The 18,614-nt window shown below is 46.9% G+C and overlaps 2 protein-coding genes across 2 annotated transcripts in view; one reads left to right on the top strand and one right to left on the bottom strand.

Moving 5' to 3' along the window:
* Positions 1-18,614, bottom strand: part of LOC306941099 (nuclear factor 7, ovary-like) — a gene marked incomplete at both ends in the record, with an annotated part of 275,860 nt that overhangs the window by 164,501 nt on the left and 92,745 nt on the right. The window lies entirely within an intron of this gene.
* The window catches only part of LOC306940755 (microtubule cross-linking factor 3-like), a gene marked incomplete at its 3' end in the record, with an annotated part of 19,663 nt that continues 2,658 nt past the window's right edge, over positions 1,610-18,614 (top strand). Inside the window, exons 1-8 of the mRNA XM_079525938.1 lie at positions 1,610-1,824; positions 5,678-5,902; positions 7,524-7,682; positions 9,564-9,632; positions 11,397-11,489; positions 13,324-13,500; positions 14,496-14,837; positions 16,759-17,201. Of these exons, the coding sequence (XP_079382064.1) occupies positions 1,648-1,824; positions 5,678-5,902; positions 7,524-7,682; positions 9,564-9,632; positions 11,397-11,489; positions 13,324-13,500; positions 14,496-14,837; positions 16,759-17,201 (1,685 nt within the window). The 5' untranslated portion in view covers positions 1,610-1,647. The remainder of the gene's footprint in view (positions 1,825-5,677; positions 5,903-7,523; positions 7,683-9,563; positions 9,633-11,396; positions 11,490-13,323; positions 13,501-14,495; positions 14,838-16,758; positions 17,202-18,614) is intronic.

The raw sequence follows: 18,614 nt of genomic DNA, 5'->3' as shown, positions 1-18,614 counted from the left end.
ATACCTTTGAAAACTGGTGAAATGGGTGTTATTCTAGTGCATAATGAGCACTTCTTCTACTTTTGGTACACGTTTTTTTAATACTTTTAGTCAAGTAAATGTTTAATGCTAGTTACCATCCGCTCCCGACCGGATCTCGAAGCCAAATTAAAGGAACGCTTCCCCATGCTAGTCAGCATTTACCCTGCAGTGCTGGTAGAGTGTCAGCATCATCCTAGCTGCATTCCTGCACTGAACGCTCTCTGCCGTAAGAACCACATCCTATGAAGTAACTATATATAGGGCCTACTTTAGGAAAAATGTGTTTGTTTTTTGACTATAAATTGAATTAATTTTGAGGAACTGCGGTATTTAATGAAATCATATTGAATTATGAGGCTAAAGCCTTTAGAAATTAATTGTCGTTTATCTTTGGATTGGATCAGTATGGTTCCTTAATACTAATAGTCTTAAATACCAAGTAAGCCTATAGTAGGCCTAAAGACAGATTAGCGCTTCTATGAAGATTAAGTATATGAGCCGACAGCGACATCTAGTGCGTAAAGTGGCTCGTTGCATTTTAAATGCTGACAGCTTGGAAAAAAACACCCAGGCGCCGCTATAGGGCCAGGCTAGATTGCTTTAATATACAGACTATTTGTGTCTGGCTGCAGAAAACTTGTTCTGTATTAGGCCTATTATCATACAAATGTAAATTAAATCAAGCTACTTCTGAAAAAAATAGGTCATAGCCTACTAGCCTTTCTAATAGGCCATTGTTAAAGTTTTGGTATTTAAGTGAATTGTACAAGCTGTTAATTGTGTTTGACTTGTTTGAACGTTACCCAGCTGTTAGAAGTGAACTTTAACGGACCAGAGAGGATGAACATCACGGCCGCGAGTGGCTCAGACGGCCATCATCACTCATCGCCATCATCATCAGGGAGGAGGAGGCAGCGCCGGGCTGTCTCGCCGGCCAGACCTAGTCTGCATCATCAGGAAGAGGCCGCAAAACGCGCACCCAGAACCACCACCACCACCACCAGCACCAGGCCCAAAACACACTGCTGCTCCGCGGGAGGGACCACCGGAGAGGAGGAGGAGGAAGAGGAGGAGGAGGCGACCCACCGGAGCGCTGCTGACGTAGGAAGAGCCGAGGAGGAGGCAGCAGCTGTTCTTCTTCCCCCGGATGGTGCTGAAACTGAGCGTGTCACTCCTCCTCCTCCTCCTCCTGCTACTGCTGCTCCGACCAGGGCGGATGCTGCTGCTGCGGCCGCGGAGAGACCACGTCAGACCACCTCCTCCTCCTCTCTGCGCCTGATCTGCATCACGGGAGACTCCTCCTCGTCGGAGTCGGACCACCACCACCACCACCACCGGGCCGAGGAGAAGAACGCTGCGAGACCGCAGAAAGACCCTCCGCCGCCGAGGAGGAGGCCGGAGGAGGAAGACAAACAACGAAGCGGAGGAGGAGGAGGAGAGCCGGTGAGCGGCGGCAGCACAGGCTGCGGACCGGGCCTGGACCGTCTGGGTGGTGGTCTGTGGTGGAGCGGCGGCTGCTTGCAGACGGAGCTCATCCACTTTCACCTCCACAAGAGGCTGAAGGGAGGCGACGGCGCGGTGAGGATGCAGCAGAGCGAGGCGGCCAGTAGCGGCGGCGGCGACGGCATGGCGGTGGTGGTGGTGGTGGAGGACGGCGGCGGAGGGAAGGCACCGGCGCCGCCGGCCACCGAGGCGGGGTCCGTGGCCGTGGGGTCCGTGACACAGCAGCAGCGGCAGGACCAGGCCTTCCTCCTCGACCACGACGAGATGGAAAGGCTGCTGGAGGAAAACGAAGACCTCAAGGTTTGAAACGTCTTTTCATGCAATTTATATATAATAGGCCTGTACAGTTTGTGAATATGATCGTGATGATGATGAACAACTTAAACCATAGACTTGTGAACTAGATCTGAGTTGGCTCACTTAATTGGCTGCGAGGCTTTTTTTTCTCTCTCGTCTACACACCACAAATCTATGTTTTTGGCTAAAATGTGCAGGTGGTTAAGTTATATCACAGCTGTCTTTATTATTGTCGTAATGTCGACTGCAGGAGGAAAGCATAGGCCTATTTAAGTGCATGATACAGAGACAGAAGCAGACATTGATTTGTTGTTGTTGACTAGGCCTACATTTGGCCCAAATGGACATCCTCGATGTCCACTGAAGCTTCACAAAAGCCAAACCCAATTGATCTATAGCTCCAGCCCCACAGATAATCGATTGGTTATCGACATAGAGTGGCTCCAATGACATTGTAGCCTGTATGTAGGTATAGGGAATGTCATTCTTAGCAGATCGATACACGAATTAGAATGCAGCCTGTATAGTAGGCCTATGTGCCATGTAGCCTAAATGTCTGCAGCAAGGGCCTATTCATTATTGCACAAACCAAATAACATTCAAATGTTATCCAAATAGCATGATTGAACATGAAACTGATACAAGATTAAACAGTGACACTGGATTTCGCTGTGTCGTTGTCTCGAAGTGGGGTCTGGGGACCCCCAGGGGTCCTTGAGAGGGTTCCAGTGGGGTCCCCTGCAAAACGAGTTAATAATATAGCTTAAAAATCAGCGTAACCATTTTAAACCCATACATACATTGGGCTATTTGAAAATAGCAGACCTCACAGTGCATTGCGATGTCACACACACGTTGTGAGCTTGTAGATCTGCTATTAAGAAAATCACACCCGTGTGAAGTGAGGGGCGCTCTTATCATCATAGACATCTTCTCATTCCGGCCAATCACAATTTGCGTCTTCAATGTTCTGCCCTCACTTTTTATCCTCAATATGTACTTTGCTCAACCAAACAATTATCAAATCAAAGTATGGCCAAAATTCACACAAACATAAAGCTGGGCATAGGAGGGGTTAGCACCCCTCAAACAAATAAGCAAAATAATGTGCAATATTTGGAATATATATATATATATATATATATATAGGCCTATGTCGACAGGAATGGGCGGGGCGTAGCATTCTCATGCTTTTACTACAGCTTGCAAACCAATTCTGTATAGTGGTCTAATCACTAGACTACAAATCCACACCTCCTGGGTTCGAATCCCACTGCCAGGGCTGGCCCTCCCATCAGGCAGAACAGGCAGTTGCCTGGGGCATCATGAGGGGAGGGGGGGCATCCACCAAGCAAAAAAAAAACCCACACCGGAAGTAGGCAGAAATGCATTGGACTCAGGCAGAGTCCGATGCATTTCTGCCTACTTCCGGTCCAGGACTTGTCCCAGTTGGTTGTCCCCATTCTCAATAGAAGTCTATGTAGGAGAGCCGCCATTGGACTGGCCCCATGAAGCGAACGCTGTTTGCGTAACTCTGTCTTTATCTGAGGCTATGGGCTAGATTAGCTGGCCTCTCAAGCTGTAGATGACAACAGAGATCTTCCTCATTGAACCTTCGCTAAAAGCTACATTAGGCTAATGTTATGAATTCATAGAGTTATATATATTAATTAACTTTCAATGTTACAGGAAGGTGTGTTGTTTTAACTGGTCGTTTGTAAATACACTCAGTGCGCTCTATAGCATCACCGCCCAGTGCACTCAAAAAATCACACCCGTGTGAACTGAGTGGTGTAAGGTCTTATATAGCCTGTCTTACGTAATGAAATCATGTCTGACGTAATGAAATCACACCCGGGTGAACAGGGTGAACATAGCAACCATGCTCATTTTTTCTGCACTAACAAAGCCAGTTGTAGGAAATCACACCCGGGTGAACAGGGTGAACATAGCAACCATGCTCATTTTTTCTGCACTAACAAAGCCAGTTGTAGGAGTGGTTTACACCACTCAATAACAAAGCCAGTTGTAGGAAATCACACCCGGGTGAACAGGGTGAACATAGCAACCATGCTCATTTTTTCTGCACTAACAAAGCCAGTTGTAGGAGTGGTTTACACCACTCAAAAACAGAGCACATTCCCCGTGTGCATTTCCGAACGCACCCATGGTCAGCAACACTGAGGACTGTACTGCCCATGTTTCAAAACACAATGATTTTATTGATGACATGTGGAACTATATTTGATAGTGATACATACAGTATCACCTACATGTTACTGATTATATAGAATGTTATATTATTGAAATCCATTCAGTATTTCATGCACAATGAATTCATGAAACTGAACAGACCGAATGCAAATTGCGCATGACGCGCGGCACAAATATCGTCTTCTTTGAATAGACTGTCTATATAATCTTATATAAATAAACACAATTGGATTGAAACAAGGAATTGACAGCTCTCACGTCTGCTGACAGTAGGAAAATGAGAATCACAGATATTCGTGGGGAATTAGTAGGCTTCGTACACACATAAAGAACAACTGTGCTGTGCTCTGCCTGTGTTTCATGGCCGCCCCAATGCTTTTCCAATGGAAGTCACGTGGTTTGACCAAACACTTGTGTTTGATTGCCCCCCCCCCCTCCCCCCATCACACACAACTGTTTGGTCGAACCACGTGACTTCCATTGGAAAAGCATTGAGGCGGCCATGAAACACGGACAGCACAGAGCATGTTCCTCTGATAATGTGCGTACGAAGCCTGTAGAGAACGAGACCTGTGAATGGTCTGCTGTTGTGCGTGCAGGCAGCTCCACTCCCTGTCCATTACAGGTGCGTGTTCTATCACAGAGGTTCCTCCCAAACACTGGTCTAGTACCAGCAAGAGGTCCACTGGTCTAGTACCAGCAAGAGGTTCCTCCCAATCACTGGTCTAGTACCAGCAAGAGGTCCACTGGTCTAGTACCAGCAAGAGGTCCACTGGTCTAGTACCAGCAAGAGGTTCCTCCCAACCACTGGTCTAGTACCAGCGGTGTTGTTTTCGTCGACTAAAACTAGTCTACCTCTTTTCACTGACGAAAACTAAATGGAAATTAAATGAAAACTAAGCTACGATGACTAAACTAAGACTAAATATAATGACAATTTTGTCAACAAATAAAAACTAGAGTAAAATGTTAGGAGGGGACTAGTGGACAAGAGATCCAGTATAAGTCATTTTACACTTGGTTGCATGCTGAAAATAGCCGATCTACAAGGTCACAACGCGTCGCAGCGCGACGCGTGGTGAGCTTGTAGATCGTAAGTGTAAAATCAGTCATTATGATCCATAATGACTGATCCGCCAAAATACATTTTAGTCGACTAAATCAACTGTAGATTTAGTCGACTAAAATCCTATGATATTTAGTCGACTAAAACTAGACTAAACACTAAAACATTCCACGTGACTAAAATGTGACTAAAACTAAGTATAAACTATTCAAGAGACTATGACTAAAACTAAAATCAAAATTTGCTGCCAAAAACAACACTGAGTATACCAGTCTAATACCAGTACAACTGGTGGTACTTGAGCTCACCTCTGGTGGCACACAGAGGAGTCGCCCAAAATAGGAGAAAAAAAGACAAAAGTGAATGAAATATTTATATTAATACAGGTAGTTCTTCTGACCAAGCAATTGGTTGAAATCGGCTATCCAGCCGTGCTGAAAATGAGCATGACAGCACACCTAGCCGTTAATAGAATATTTGAGAACGGATTAATCACATAAAAAAAATATCATCATATGATAGACTATACTTTTACCAAAGTAAAAAAAAAAAATATCCCACCGCCGCGTCCCCCAGTGCGAGATCGAGGAGATGCGGACGGAGATGGACGAGATGCGCGACACCTTCTACGAGGAGGACACGTGCCAGCTGCAGGACATGCGGCGTGAGCTGGAGCGTGCCAACAAGAACTGCCGCATCCTGCAGTACCGCCTGCGCAAGGCCGAGAGGAAGAGGGTGCGCTACGCCCAGGCCGGGGAGATCGATGAGGAGCTGCTCCGGAGCCTGGAGCAGGACCTGAAGGTATGTATGTACCCGAGGGGGAAGGGGAGGGGAGGAGAGGAGAGGAGAGGAGAGGAGAGGAGAGGAGAGGAGAGGAGAGGAGAGGAGAGGAGAGGAGAGGAGAGGAGAGGAGAGGAGGGGAGGGGAGGGGAGGGGAGGGGAGAGGAGAGGAGAGGAGGGGAGGGGAGGGGAGGGGAGAGGAGAGGAGAGGAGAGGAGAGGAGAGGAGAGGAGAGGAGAGGAGAGGAGAGGAGAGGAGAGGAGAGGAGAGGAGAGGAGGGGAGGGGAGGGGATGAGGGAGAGCAGAGGAGAGGAGAGGAGAGGAGAGGAGAGGAGAGGAGAGGAGAGGAGAGGAGAGGAGAGGAGGGATAGGAGAGGATTGAAAGCATAGGAGAGCAGAGGGGGGAGGGAGAGGAGAGGGGAGGGTAGGCGAGGAGAGGAGAGGAGACGAGGGGTCGGAAGGGACGCTTCCTGTCTGTAAGTTTACGGTAGCTGCCCTTGCAGGTCTCGTATTACACAACCGGTTTGTGTCCCCACCCTGTGCGTTAATGGGAATATCAATAAATGAAATGTGTGCATAAGCATGCACTGTGTGTGGGCGTGTGCGCGTGTGTGTGTGTGTGTGTGTGTGTGTGTGTGTGTGAGTGAGACTTGGTCTTGTCCGTGGCAAATTATAGATGTTCTCTTTCTACACGCCATTATAATGTTCTTATTTTGATCATAACACCCAATTACTGAATGTCAAGTCTCCAGGTTTTCTTCAGAATATGTATGACACTTAATTACGGCGACATTAGGAGTCCAACTACTTGTTGAAGAAATGTATTATTTGCAAGGAGGCCTTAACTCTGAGAGTTACAGACCTGTTACGCTCATTCAGGGCTAGCTCTTTATGAGTTTCTGGTAATATAATTTGTATAATTGTTAATTTTGTATGTCCGTGGCAAAAAAAATATTTGGACAAAAACGTATACCACAAGCCAGCATGGCGATTTTGACCCCTGCACGTCAAGCACCAGAGAAGATCCCCCGTAAAGAAACCATGCTGATGGTGTTAAGGACCACCAAAGGTAGCCAAAGACTCTATTAACCTTTTTATTGCCATCTACGTGTATAAACGCCTGGGACCTGTTCTTGCCAACTACGCGTATAAGCGTATAGCCAACCGTTTAGTCCATATATGGACGCGCCGTCCGTCTGTTTACCTTTTATCATTGCTCCAGGGTAGTATAGCCCTCCTCCTTCCCCAGCAGCGATGCGATTTTTAAATCCAGCTCCGTTGAGCCTCCATTATAACATGACTTTCAAAGCGGCGTATCTCCAAAGGTTAGAGAGCTGTCCATGGTGCGCCGCCGCGCACCCGACGATCGTAAATCATTTGTGAGTTTGTATCGCATCGCTGAAAAAATTAAGCTGGTTGTACTGCTGGCTATAAAGGCTGTGGGCTGTGTTGTGTGGTGTCGTTCCACTTCCGGAAGCCCCCCCCCCCCCCCCTTCCTGTTTAACCCGGAAACAATTCCAGCGCCGTATAATGGGCGCAGGCGAGAGGCAGATCTGCAGTCAACGCATTCGAACACTAGATGGCAGTCAAAGATTGAATCATGGTGTTATTAAAGACGGTGTACTGTTAACACCGCCCGCAGGTAGCCAAAGACGTGTCGGTGAGGCTTCACCACGAGCTGGAGAACGTGGAGGAGAAGCGTACCAAGACAGAGGAGGAGAACGAGAAGCTGAGGCAGAAGCTCATCGAGGTGGAGGTGACCAAGCAGGCCCTGCAGAACGAACTGGACAGAACCAAAGAGGTGAGGCATTTAAGCTGAGCGGGCATTACGCTGAGGGCTTAATTATCTACAAGTCTCGCAACTTGTAGATCAGCAAGCAGATTTCCTAACTTCGTAATTATTATTATTATTATTTTTTATGGAATTTCTTAGATTTTAGAGTTTGTTTTAAAAATGTATGGGAAACTTTGACAGGAAAAGACTCGCTCACCGTATGGAAAATAGAAGTAAAACTCCTTAAACTGAGACTAGGACCTAGGACCTTCGTCAGTGCTATATCATATAGCACTGACGAAGGTCCTAGGACCGAAACGTTTGCTTTTTAATTGCACTTTGAGCACTTTATGAGCATGATAAAATAAATATTTTTTTTTCTAAGTCTCAGTTTAAGGAGTTTTACTTATATTTTCCATACGGTGAGCGAGTCTTTTCCTGTCAAAGTTTCCCTTATGTTTTTGAGACCACCGCTACCGTAGTCAAATTTGGAAAGAAAAAAAGAAAAAAAGGACGAAGAAAGGCGCAACAGTTTTCTCAGTGCTTTTTTTTTTTTTTTTCAAAATATATATTTTGATATTTGTGATCGTGAGAACGTATCACATTGCGAGCTAGTTGTAGATCTGCTATTTTTAGCAGGCTGTTATGCCTCAATATGATGTACAACTACATGCCCAGCATAGGGATGCTAGGGTTTGAGTGGCTGAAGGGGGATGAGAGGATGATTTATGACATGCCAATGTGCATAGAATCCAGTTGACTGGTGCGGCTGTGGCTGGGCCACACCTAAAATCTAACGCACCCGTTATTATTTGATAAGCTGCAGCTGTGCTGCCATCTGCTGCAGTTTCTAACCTGAACTGGAACACCAACAACAACATTGGTCATTTTGTTTGACTCCATGTCCTGAAGCAAAATGGCTGATGTGGGACAATGGCCACCCTGGTAAGGAGAGAAACCCAGTGTTAAGATTAGTCAAACTTATGGCACGGTGGCACAGTCGGTAGTGCTGGGGACGCTGTGGGTGCTGGGGGTGCGTTCGCTCCTCCGCGTCAGCAGTGCCCATACCCGAGGTGGGGTTGGCAAAAAGGCCTTTCTGTGTGGAGTTTGCATGTTCTCCCCGTGTCCCCTAGGGTAGGTACGCTCACAAAAACATGCAGTAATCCTGGTCTCTAAACTACCTCCCCCTCGTCAGCCGGGGCGCCTGATGGAGGGGAAAGGAACTGGTCGGAATAACGTGTTCCTTCCACGCGCTACAGTATGTCCGACAGGGGAAATTCTCCCCTGTCAGGTGAAAAGAAGCAGCTTGGACTCCTCATGGATAGAAGGAAGCATGAGGTCCAACCCCCCAGGTTGGCAGAAGAAGTGTAGCACCCAGGAGTACATTAGATAATTGACACTGGGTGAAAAACATGGGTTGCAAAAAAAGAGTTGTTTTTGTGTCCGCGGGAAACCTTGTATGTCTTAAAAGTTATCAAAAAATGGTGAATTAAATAATGAAAACACAACTCACGTAACTCCTTGTTTGGGAGGGAAAGAGGTCTTTATCAATTAACTCGGGTAACTAGTGAAACACTTACACCAGGGCTCCACCGGGCGCGTTGCGTCTCCGTCGCGTGCGTCAAAAAACGCACCGGTTCAATTTGAATGCATGCGTCGCGTCTCCGTCAACGCAACGCAACGCGGGCAGTGGAGCACCCTTCATTGATTAAAACGGTGACGGAGACGCGACGCTGACGCGACGCTGACGCGCCCGGTGGAGCCCTGGTGTTATGTTAACCAAAGAAAATCACTTACCCTACCTTTAAATGCAGTTGTTTAGACATGTATTTAGATTGTAGAACCACTATTCTCACTATTTTGGTAACTTATTTTTTGCAAATGACGTGTCTGCCATCATCCCAACAGACTCAAAAGAGAAGAGGAAGTAAGGACGTCCAGAAGACGGACAGGAAAACAGCACACACTCCTACTGAGGTGAGAGACAGTACTGCAGCGTGCACACATTATCAATTTGAAAATCATTACATTCAATTTTTCATTTCCACTTACCATTCTTACAATTCTACCAGATTTTCACACTCATCACATACCGGTAACCAAATTTGCACACGTGTCTTGGCAATGAGGATATGTGATATTTGTGAGCCTTAATAATAATATATCCAGTGCCCATCTATCCTTTACTTTTTGAAAAAATAATGAACAATATTATTACAACTATTATTACAATTATTTTTCTGTGTTATAATAATGGTCTTCATCATAACCAGTTCTCAAAAGAATGTACCCTTGATCCAGATGTCCCCTTCCAAGACCTCTTACAATTATATTGGAATTCAACCCCAGCATCTGATTCCACAGACCAGTACCATGTGCACACTCCACCGTACGACATTGGGACTTGAACGGTGCCGAGCCGCCCCACGTCCGAAACGGTTGAGAAATGACAGAGTTACCGTGTGGGGGTCCTTCTACTGTACCCTCTAATGTACTGTACTGTACTGTCACTGTACTGTACTGGCACACCCGAAATCATCATACAGTTAATATGTGCGTGTGTGTGTTTGTGTGTGTGTTAGGTTGCGCACAGGTGGTGAAAAACAATCATGCTATTTTCGTGCTCATACCCAGGCACCCAGCAGGCAGCCAGCCACACACACAGCTCCGTAAGGGAGTGGTTGCACCACTCAAAAACAGTCCGCAGTTGTAGCCGAGAGGCACTTCTGTGTTGGCCACGGAAGCGGGGCGTGGGTATAAGCACAAGCCGTGTACGGTTTAGAAAGGAATGTCGCTAAACAGCACTGAGGGAATGTCAGCATATTAAAAAGTCCATAGACTTGGCTGCCATATGATGTAATAGGCCTATCTCACAGCCCCCTTTCCACGCCCCCTTCCGGTAGATAGTGGTGTCATTTAACATTAGCATTTACACGTTTTTTTCTCTGGAGAATCTAAGTACATTTCCTAATGTAAAAATGTGACAGACCAATATTATTATGAAGCAAACAAGATGGTAAATCAGCTCGAACAGATAGAACAAACCTTACCTTGAGAAAACAAAAGTTGTAGACTTCTTAAATTACCTCTGTTAACATGTAGTGTCTATGGAGTGACGTCACGCTATCACCACTAACGCGGAAAGGGGGCGTATTAAGCGGGCGGGGAAATTCTGTGAGATAGGCCTATTACGGAAACCCATGCATTGGAGGGGCTAGTGTCCCTCAATCAATAATTATAATAAATATAGCTGCAAGCAGCGATAAGGCGGGGCCATGCCATAAAAGCAAAGAAGTTGGAGTGTTTCGGGCTTCCTGCTTCTGCAGATTCTTTCTCCCCCCCCCCCCCCCCCCCAGAGCAGCAGCATGATTAGCGCGGCTCGGATTAATGTTTTCATAGGCCATAAACATGGCATTTTATGCCATTCTGAGCATAAATACCACTAATAACCCTGTGCGCGTGTGCACGTGTACCGCAGATTGTCATGCAGGCTGTTTCTACAATGAGAGGCCTATAGGGATGCTAGCGCCAGAAGGCCAGAACGCAAAAACCTATAACATTTTTAAATGTTTTGTAATCAAATCTCGTGTCTCTCGTGGATGGCTAAAATGGAATTAATAACTTTCCACGAGATATCTCGAGAAAAGCACGGAATGGGTTAATAAGATGAAATATTGCGATATAAGGGTTTGTGCCCCCGACAGACATGGCGATATGACAGCTTGTCTTCTTTCTCCCCAGGAGGACAACGAGGACCTCAAGTGCCAGCTGGCCTTCATCAAAGAGGAGGCGGTCATCATGAGGAAGAAGACGGCCACCATCGACAAGGAGAAGGTGAGGAACGCCCATACATGGGCACAGCAACACCAGAGGGAGCCCCACTGATCTCATCACCCCAGATTCGGCACAAACATGGGGGTGAATAGAGCGTCGCAGTCCCGCCCCCTACCATGGACCAGGAAATGAATCCCAACGCATTTTTCCCATAGACATTTCAAAAAGTATTTATTTAAAGACGGTTACGCCACGGACAAAGCCAACTCGAGTCGTGACAACTCATGACAACACAAACAATATTTTGGACCAAACAAATAATTACAAAGAAGAAAAACAACAAAAAAAGTGTTGTAACCTGCCGTTTTTTTCTTCTTTCTAATTATTTGTTCGGCCCAAAAAATTGTGTTTGTTGTCAAGATTTGTCACGACTCGAGTAAAGTTGGCTTTGTCCGCGGCGTAAACGTCTTTAAATAAATACTTTCTGAAATGTCTATGAGGAAAATGAACGGAGAATCATTTCCTGGTCCATGGTAGGGGGCGGGACTGCGGCGCTCTATAGAGGGTATATACAGTACTCGGGCTGTCAAGGCCAGAAAGTCGTTTTTTGCCACTCAGTATGCCATATGATGTCACACGCATACCGTCGTCTATTTGTTCTACCGTTATGCCAGCAAAATGTGGAATGGCCTACAGCAGGGGTTCTCAACCCGTGGGTCGCGACCCCTCGGGGGGTCGCCAAATTATTTTAGGGGGTCCCCAAATTATTTTCCAAAAAAAAAAAGATTTTTTAAAATTTATTTTCACGATTTTTCAAAAATAGCAGACCTACAAGCTCGTAGCGCGCCACTCGGTGGCGCGCTATGAGCTTGTAGATCTGCTATTTTTCAATAGCTAAATTATAACAATGCTTAAAACACCAAAAGGGGTTCCCGCCCAAAATGGTTTAAGGTTATTGTAGCAGTCAATTTATATTGGGGGTCGGGAGGGGGCGGGGTGGGGGTCCCGAGACATTGCCAAAGCATTTCCGGGGGTCCCCGGCCAAAAACGTTGAGAACCCCTGGCCTACAGTACCACCACCAGCCATCAACAAGTGTGACTTCTTCCTTCTAGTATAAACATAGTACCTGATGTTAGGGGGGGGGGGGGGATCACGGGACTCCATCTTTAAAATGATCCCCCCCACTGTTTTCTTTCCTGCAAATAAATATACTTTTACTGCTACTAGTATTGACTCTGTAGTACCGTACCGTATGTCTTTATATGTCTTGACTCTTGATGAATTGAATGCATACAGTACGACCACAATGGAAACGAGCCCTCAGGGCTTTTTGTGTCATCCTTTTTTTAGCACTATGCAGACCTCCGCCATCTTGCCATTAAGTTAATGGCAGGGTGGCAACTAGCCGCAATTTACCATTGACAGCCCATACATCCAACCAGAATAGTCGAATAATCTGATTGTATAAAAACGACGTCAAACTCACCAGCATTGCAGCTGTATGAAAAGCTTGAATTATCCTCTTTCTATCTGCAAAAGTGTTTGTTTCACAAAAATCACATGTTATGAGCTATTTTCTGTCAAGAAATGTCTTGCAAGTGTTGGAGTACGGAAGTGCTCGTTGGATATCACTCAACGACCCTGCGTACCACCTGTTTTGAATTTGCACATAATGTAGGAGGCAGCAGGACGTTGCTTTGATGAAACCGAGTGCTTCCAAACTCTGACCTGTTTGGACAGTATGGGCTGTCAATGGGAAATTGCGGCTAGTTGCCAGCCTGCTATTAACTTAATGGCAAGATGGCAGCGGTCTGCATACGGTCTATTGCATAACCTCTGTACTCTTTGCAAACTGTTAATGAAGTATTCTAATCATTCTTCCCCCAAAAATAGGACCGCCTGGAAGCGGAGCTTCGGAAGTACCACTCCTTCTACGGCGACCTGGACAGCCCCCACCCGAAGGGCGAGGCCGGGGGCCCGCCCACCACGCGGGAGTCTGAGCTGAAGCTCCGCCTGCGCCTGGTGGAGGAGGAGGCCAACATCCTGGGCAGGAAGATCGTGGAGTTGGAGGTGAGAGGAGATCGCCGTTCCTTCTCCCCCAAAATCATTTATTTCAATTAGGCTTAAAGGGATATTTCACTTCAAAAATAATAACAACATTTTTGGTCATTTTATCGTCTACTCAGGCTCGTGTGAACACCTCGGACAGTTTTTAAGTTGCTTGATTCAGTATTTAGATTTTTGATATTCATTTTAGCTGCCCCGCCCCCTCCCTATACAGACCCATTGTAACTTCAAACTCCATTTTAACCATGCCCACCCCTGCTTTAAGGGTAACAAATCATACGTGGGGATGAGGGGAGGATATTGTGTGTTTGTAATACTAGTCCTTACCCGTTCTGAATATATGAACAGCAAATGATGTTCAGTGTGGGTAATCTATCTAATAATTTTGCGATCGCTCGCCCCCCCCCCGTGTGGGTCTGTTACGTGGAAAAGTGTGTCCCAGTATTAATCTGTGTCCGTCCCAACATGCATTTCACTGGTGACCCGGAAGCCGTCCCAACATGCATTTCACTGGTGACCTGGAAGTGGACGGACAGACAGCGATGGTGACCCGGAAGTGGACGGACAGACAGCGACCGAGCGAAATAGACGAGCGATCGCTAAATTATTAGATAGATTTCCTCAACACAGTTGTTTACCCTTTGGACAGTCAAAGACAACGATCATCATCATCATCATCAAGCCCTCATTTTCAATGTAGCCGAGGTTACAATTCACAAGTACAGTCAAAACAATACATCAACACAACATTATAAATCAGGATAAATTACAAAGGAACTTAAATGCAGAACAATCAGTAAAATAAATCAATTGAAGCAGGAGCAATCATGGTGAAAAATGTTCTGGAGCATTCCTTTGAACTTGAAAGAAAAAGCTGTTTTGCCCAACTCTGTCTGACCTTGAGCCTTAAAAAATCACTAGAGCGGGTCTGATCGATGATGACAATATTCTGTCTCCTCCCATCCCCCCCCCCACCCGTTTCTTTTTTGCACCAAAAGGTGGAGAACCGCGGCCTCAGGGCGGAGCTCGACGACCTCCGCGGCGAAGAGGGCGGGCCGGGGAGCCCCGACTCGGGGCGAGACCTGACGGAGCTGCGGCAGCAGCTGCAGCTGGTGGAGGACGAGGCGGAGCTGCTCCGCAGGAACCTGGCCGACGCGGAGGAGCACGGGCAGAGGGTGACGGCGGAGCTCAACAAGATGAGGTTCAAGGCGGGCACCATCGAGGGAGGAGGCCGGCACGGGGGAGGAGCGGGAGCGGGAGGGATGGACGCGGCCAAGGCAGAGGCCCTGCAGGAGGAGCTCAAGGCAGCGAGGCTTCAGATCAACGACTTGAGTGGCAAGGTAGTTTCACACATTTAGACCTGAGGACGATTCTACGAATGCCTTCTAAATCCTGACAGTTTTCTGAAATACCTACCTAATATTAACGCTTCTAGAGAGACTCGATCGTAATCATAGTGAGGTAAGCAAGCAACATTATGCCTCCCGGTTTTTGTACGGAACGGAAGCCCCCGGGCTTTCAGAGTAAAAGCTGCCATATCTGCCGGGCACCCCGAGCTTCTATTTTGAAAGAAATCCCGGCGCTGATTGTGTTAAGGGTCAATGTTCTTTGTTTTGTTTTTTTTCAATAATATTTTTATTGATTTTTCCATTTTATGACAAAGACAAGACAGGAAAAAACAAAACAAACTAAACTTTGTTAATGGCCCCTACACACTGTAGGAGTTTTAAAGTTGTCGGCGAAATCAGATCGTCGTGTATTTCACACTACAGGAGTCTTTTTTTTTTAAATCGGCTGTCATTATATCTTTGTGGCTTTCACACTAAACGATTGGTCGCAGACTAGGCATCACACACTGCAAGAGTTCACCAAGATGCGATCAAGACCTGATATTCATTTGTTTTTATTTTATCATTTTTACATCTCACGCACGTGCATGATACGATGACCGGCATGATGCGAGACCGACACAGAGGACGCCTCTCTCTCTCTCTCTCTCTCTCTCTCTCTCTCTCTCTGTGCATGCCACACACACAGGCGGCGAAATGTTTGTGACAGCGTGTAGTGTAGCCTACGTGGGCTGCAGTGAGACAGGACGTTAAATCTTGATTTTCGTGAAATAACTCTCCGTCTCTCTCCGCGCGCACACACGCACGCACTCACGCACGCACGCACGCACGCACGCACGCACGCACGCACGCACGCACGCACGCATGCACGCACGCACGCACGCACGCACACACACACACACACACACACACACACACACACACACACACACACACACACACACACACACACACACATACACAGAGAGAGGGAGAGAGAGAGAGCCCAAAAGTTTGCTCCGATGCGGTTTTGTCAACATTATTCAAGTGAAATGATTTATGGTTTATTTAACAGCAACATTGGGCTAATGCTACCATGTACGACACAGGACAGGGATTTACCCAAGGAATAATGGTTATATATTATCATCTGATCATCTATCGATACAGGCGACACGACAGACAGACAGACAGCAGTGCTGTGAGCAGTGTGCTCTCATTGGCTGTAATACAGGCCTTATCGGGGCGCAGTCGCAACCCAGTTCATACTGTATGATATCCAGTCGGCGACAGAGTCAAATATCAAACGTGCTAGATGTTCAGAAATGGTCGGGGATGCGTCGGCGAGCGCTTTTATCGGCGCTGGATCTTCTCGCAGCTCCTTTCACACACAGCGAGCAAAACCTCGCCGATCAAAGCCCAATTTTACGTCAGATCGGGGTTTTTTGGCGGCGAGCGCCAAAAATGCTCCCGACAGCATAATCGGAGCAAATATCGGGCAGTGTGTACGAGCCATAACAAGTTTCCTTTGGGATTAACCCATTTTGGGCGGGAACCCCTTTTGGTGTTTTAAAGCATTATGTTATACTTTAGCTATTGAAAAATAGCAGATCTACAAGCTCATAGCGCGCTATAAACGTGTAGGTCTGCTATTTTTGAAAAATCGTGAATGTGCCTCAAATCTTTGAATATATATATTATTACAGAGTGAACATTTTAACTCAAATCTTTGCTTCTGGGGTCCTTGACATGAAATATTGAGCACCGCTGATACAGAAACATATGGTTTTTCAGAAAACTGTCAGGATTTTGAAGACATTTTTTAAATGTCGATTGTCAGGCCGAAATGGGTTAATAATAGGATAAATACAAAAATCTCTCCCCGTCCCCCTCCCCGTCCCCGTCCCTCCCCCCGTCCCCGTCCCTCCGTCAGGTGATGCAGCTGCAGTACGAGAACCGCGTGCTGCTGTCCAACATGCAGCGCTACGACCTGGCCTCCCACCTGTCTCCCATGAGGCCCCCCGGCGGCGGCGGAGGCAGCCCGCGGGACAGCGACGCCGACAGCGACGCCGGTGGGGGCGGGGCCGACACGGACTCGGTCGGCTCGGCCTCCGGCCAGCGCCTGCTGCCGCCGCACCGCAAGCGCGAGGGCCCCGTGGGCGGCGAGAGCGACTCGGACGAGGTGCGGAACGTCGGCAGCGGCGGCAACAACGGCGGTGCCGGGAGCAGTGGCGGCGGGAGTCGCTGCCTGACGCCGACGCGCGGCCTCTACACGCCCACCGGGGGGCCGGAGGGGGCCGCCGGCGGAGGGCCCTCGTCCGCCTGTGCCGCCATGGCCCGCTTCCTGCCCGGCGGCCGCTACGGCCCGCACGACAGGTCAGGGATTATTGGGAACTATCGACCGCCTATTTACTGTTTTTTGAGGGGGCACTATAGCTTTGTGTGTTTGTGTGAATCATAGCGATGATGATTTGATTGGCTGAGCACGGAATTGAGATGATTTGATTGGCTGAGCAAAGTACATATTGAGGATAACATATTTTTGGGGAAAAAAAACAGATGACCAAAACATTTATTATTATTTCTCTTACACAAATCCAGTGTTACATTATTTTTCTTTTACAATACTGTTTGTTTTCGATATTGTAGCAAATGACAGGAACGTTTTTGTTTTTTTCAACGCGTGATGCAGGCCGCTGAACAAGAATGGGAGTTAAACTCGACTGCACCCTCTGCTGTTTGGATCGCGATACATGTTTTTTTTAAATCGATTAAAATTGTCACCAGTTTATATCGATATATACAGTATATATATCGATATACGATATATATCGCTACACATCACTAAACATCTGCATTACTAAAGTTAATTTACAAGAAGTCTACAATTAGAGAATGTAGAATATTGTTATTTTGATCAACATTTGCCTGTTATCTCTCCTAATGGTAGCAACATCAATACAGCATGGAATTGTGGACAAACAACATATTCTAAATCTTGGCTTTGAGAGGCTAAATCTCATCAAACGGTGGTCCGTGGCGCAAATGCAGAATAAATAATGGGCCTTGATATGAAAAGGGTTGAAAACCACTTGCCTAGATCAGGGGTTCCCAACGTTTTTGGCTGGGGACCCCCGCAAATGTTTTGGCCATGTCTCGCGACCCCCCCCCCCCCCCCCTTCCCTCACCAACACAAATTGAACGCTACAATAACCTGAATAATAGAGAAAACAATTACATCATAAATAAATACTGAAACCAGATATAATCATTAAGGAAAGTTTATGCATGTACTATGTGTACTATGTAAACTTTCCATTTTCCAGCCATTCAGTTGAAAACAACTTTTTTTTATATAATCTGGGGAAACCCCAAAATAATTTCGCCCAATACACTGACACCACGCTAGACAGGAACGCCCAAAAACGTCACATCCGGTTTTAGCCTGGGGTAAGAATATTCTAAGGCTGCCAATGCAACTTGGTCCAATCCTTAATCACATACGGACACACATCTATGCCGATGCTATCTAACTTGCGGAGGTAGCGTGCCTTGTCCACGGGCAACAGATCTTTCAACGTATGGCATTGCAAATACGTTTGATAATCGCCACTCTGCTCAATATTGTTTTGAAAATGCCGCAAATTGCATTGCAGTGAACGAGCGCAAATCACAACTTCCCCCGGTGGTGGGCGGAGTCACAGTTTGAGGCGGAGTTTACGCGCCGTGGTGTCAGTGTACCCCCCCCCCCCCCCCCCTGAGGGGTCACGACCCCCAGGTTGAGAACCA

Source organism: Electrona antarctica (assembly GCF_951216825.1).
Source record: "Electrona antarctica genome assembly, chromosome: 17".
Lineage (NCBI taxonomy): Eukaryota > Metazoa > Chordata > Actinopteri > Myctophiformes > Myctophidae > Electrona > Electrona antarctica.
The sequence above is the reverse complement of the archived record's forward strand: the minus strand, read 5'-3'. Positions and strand labels throughout refer to the sequence as shown.